Below are 3,602 nucleotides of genomic sequence, written 5' to 3' on the forward strand. Positions count from 1 at the left end.
CGGTCCACAGGCAGGGTGTATTTGAGAGGGGATCAATTGACGTTCCTCTCTCACATTGATGTCTCTCGCTCTCTCCCTCTCTCTCCCCTCCTCTCTCTTTCTCCCTCTCTCTCTCTCTGCCTCCCTCTCTGTCTGCCCCTCTCTATCAGTGCCTCTCTATTCCCATCTCTCTAAAATCAATAAGCATGTTCTTGGGTGAAGATTAAAAAAAAAGAAAATTGGAACCTAACTTTAAAAGTAAAACAAAACATCTCAGATCCAAAGGTAGGAGCAAGTCCATAAAACTATATAACAAAACAGAAGTAAAACATAATAATCTTGAATTGGGAAAACCTTCTTAAACATGAAGTCAAAGCACAAGCAAGAAAGAAATCGAACACTACCTTAACCCAGACCCTAACACCAAACCCAACCATAAGCTCTCACATTAAGCCATATACTCAGCCTTAGCCCCAGCCCAAACCTGCACCCCCAACTCTAACCCTAACTCTGACCCTGGTCCCTACCCTAACCCCAACTCTTATCCTAACCTGAATCCAAACCCCAAACTGGACTCTGACACTAACCTCAAACCTGAACCTGAACTTAAACTTGACCCCTCACCCAAAGCCCAAATGGACCGACACAGACACTGCCGCTATTCTGCATGCTTAGGATGTTCCCCTTGGAGGAACAGGTAATGCTGAGAAGCCCTTCCATCTGTCTCTGCCCAGAGGAGGTCCCTAGATTTCGAGCATTGACCTTTTGGTCCCTTTGTTCTTTTATTCTTGAATTTTAAAAGCCCCAGTTCACCTGTATGCTCAACAGTCCTCATGAAAAATGGTGTTTCTCTCTCAGTGTCCCTGCTCCACCTCATTGTAGGTAAATAATTACTACAAGTTTGAAAGCATTTCTGAATTGATATATACATCTAAAGAATTTAGGTTTAAAAAACTAAACCAAAACTATTTCTGACATACTAAAGTGTAGAGACAAATTAATACACACATATATTTCATCACCTAACTTGGGGTTATAATGAACTTACACTCAAAAGAAAACACTGCCCTTTGGTTGGGTTATCAATTTTTATAATTTTATGATTTTATAATGTTTCCAATATTACAAAACACCATACATTACATAAGTTATTATTTTAAAGCTTAAATCACATATACCAATGTTATTCTAAACACTAAACATTACATGTAATGTCTAAAAAGTTTCATAAATGGACAATGCACTGATTTTACTTCCTGTTCACCCAGCACAATGGGGACTAAACATATCCCTCAGGCCATTGATAACCATATAGCTCTGGACACATAAATGACACTTGTGAAGAAAAATGCTGAGGAGTGTTCATAGGATCATTTAATTTACTTTGATGAAAGAAAGTTCTCCTACTATTGATGAAATACATTCTGGAAATCCTGTTCTCATTTTTCATCAGCACAAAAGGACAGATGGTCGGGTAACATGAAGAAATAAAGTTATTAATGTTCTCCAGTTGCCAATTACTCTTATTTCCAAACCGTGGATAAACAGTAAGAAAGCTGTTGGTCCAGTAAAAGAAAATGAAACAGCAAACCAGCATGAGGATGACGTGGGTGGCTCGGTGCTCAGGAGAGCTTCGTGAGGAGTGGACACTACTGCGGATGAGCCGAGCTACTCTGTGGTGTCTGGAAAGGACGGTCACCATGTAGACGCTACTGCACGCCATTAGGGAGAGAAAGAACACATCCTGAATGAGCACTGTACTGAGAAATGTCATGGCCACCTGGTGATCATATGTAGTGACCTTGCAAAAAGGACTATAATACCCAGATGTAACATCAGTGGTATTCCTGTTGGCCACAACTCTTAAGATAATCTCAGAATAGATGACCATGCTGATGACCCAGCAGGAAAATATGGAGGGTTGAATGAGTGTAGAGATGTTGTTCTTGAGGCAGGCCCATTTACGACTGCTTATAGCAATGGTCACCACCTGGAACATGCTCTGGAGGGAGGTCGTGTACAGAGAAATACTCCGGGTAACTCTCTGAGTGTAGAGAACTACTTTACATCCAGTGTCACCTAGCTCAGGCCTCATTCCAAAGGAACTAATTACATTTGGAACCCCTCTGAATAGGAGGGTCAGGGCATTAGCCAAAGTTAAGTGGGCAAGGATCCCATCAGCAGGCTTCTTCTTGTGGGGCAGAGAGAAGAAGGTGTGCATGTATAAAGCAAACAGCAAGGAGTTCCCCAGGAAACCAGTACCAGTCTGAATGGCGAAGAGGATCCCAAACAGGGTGTCTCTGGACATCACTGAGTGTCTGTCTCTCTTAGATCTTCCAGCCAAGAACAGCACGTGCTGCAGACAAATCATTTGACTATGAATGTAAACATAAAAACAATGAAGACTGAGAAGTAGTTTCAAGTTTCAGGGACATATAAATGTAAAGGGGATGTAATAACAAGCCCTGAGGGGAAGGAAGTTATTTGTCAGAAACATAATTTCAAATTCAGGTATGCAAAATGAATTAGGGTTTCCGAGAGAATTTATCCCAAAATATAGTAGATTTTTAAAAAAGATTTTATTAATTTAGTTTAGAGAGGGGAAGGGAAGGAGAAAGAGAGGGACAGAAACATCAGTGTGTGGTTGACTCTCATGCACCCCTTGTTGGGGACGTGGCCTGGAACCCAGGCATGTTCCCTCAGTAAGATAGAACTGGTGACCCTTTAGTTTGCAGGCTGGTGTTCAATTAACTGAACCACACCAGCCTGGGCTAAAAGATAGGAGATTTAAGGATTTTAAAAAAATAAGGAAGAGAAAAGAACAACAATTATACTCCTGAAAATGTGGATAGTAGCAAACATCTTAGAGTCAGCAGAAATACTGTCAATAGCAGGAAAAAGGACTGGTATATGCCACAGAAGCAGAAAAATAGGACAATGAAGAAAATGACATATGATTACTGGCAGGGAAAAGGATTACATGTATACGTGAAAGAAATAAAACACTGTTGAGTATTTAAACTGGGCCCTGAAAACAAGTGAATACAAACCGAACAGAATGTGCAGCCAAGAGAGAGAAGCAAGGACAGCAGACAGAAGCCTGGTGAGACGAGCTCTTGGGTGGGGAGGGGCCCCGGAGGGCTGGTCAGAGAGGGAGCCCGGGGTAGATCAGGGCACCAACAGGTAATGGGTTTCAGTCTGCTGTCCCGTGTGTGAGTGAAATAAGACTCAGGAAAAATGTCTCAGTTCTATGTTGGGAAATCTTTAGAAATCAAGGTAAAGAAGAAAAGTGAAAATAACCATGAGCACGAGCAGAAATGTAAGAATGAGAAAAGAAAACTTTAAAAAATGGGAAATTAACCAGTAAAAAAGGAAAGATTAGGTGAACAACAATTTCTTGAAGCTCGTATTTCAAAGCAGCCTGATTGTGCATAAGGGCGAATACGAAGAAGGAAGCTGACACAGAGGGACACACACACATTGGGAATGGCGAGAACAAAACCAGGGGCACAAACTCTGGAAAACACTCACCATCGCCTTGCCTCCCTGAGCCGCCAGTCACAGCAGCATCCTCACCACAGCAGGTCTCCAGCAGGCAGCTCGGTGCAGGGGGGTCGCTCTCA

The 3,602-nt window shown here is 42.1% G+C and overlaps 1 protein-coding gene across 1 annotated transcript; it reads right to left on the reverse strand.

Moving 5' to 3' along the window:
- Positions 1 to 1,258: 1,258 nt before the first annotated feature.
- Positions 1,259 to 2,323, reverse strand: LOC114490725 (vomeronasal type-1 receptor 3-like). Its single transcript, XM_028504771.2, has one exon. It carries the CDS (start codon positions 2,285 to 2,287, stop codon positions 1,259 to 1,261), a length of 1,029 nt encoding a protein of 342 aa, XP_028360572.2. The 5' UTR covers positions 2,288 to 2,323.
- Positions 2,324 to 3,602: the final 1,279 nt, after the last annotated feature.

Source organism: Phyllostomus discolor, chromosome 2, assembly GCF_004126475.2.
Source record: "Phyllostomus discolor isolate MPI-MPIP mPhyDis1 chromosome 2, mPhyDis1.pri.v3, whole genome shotgun sequence".
Taxonomy (NCBI): Eukaryota; Metazoa; Chordata; class Mammalia; order Chiroptera; family Phyllostomidae; genus Phyllostomus; species Phyllostomus discolor.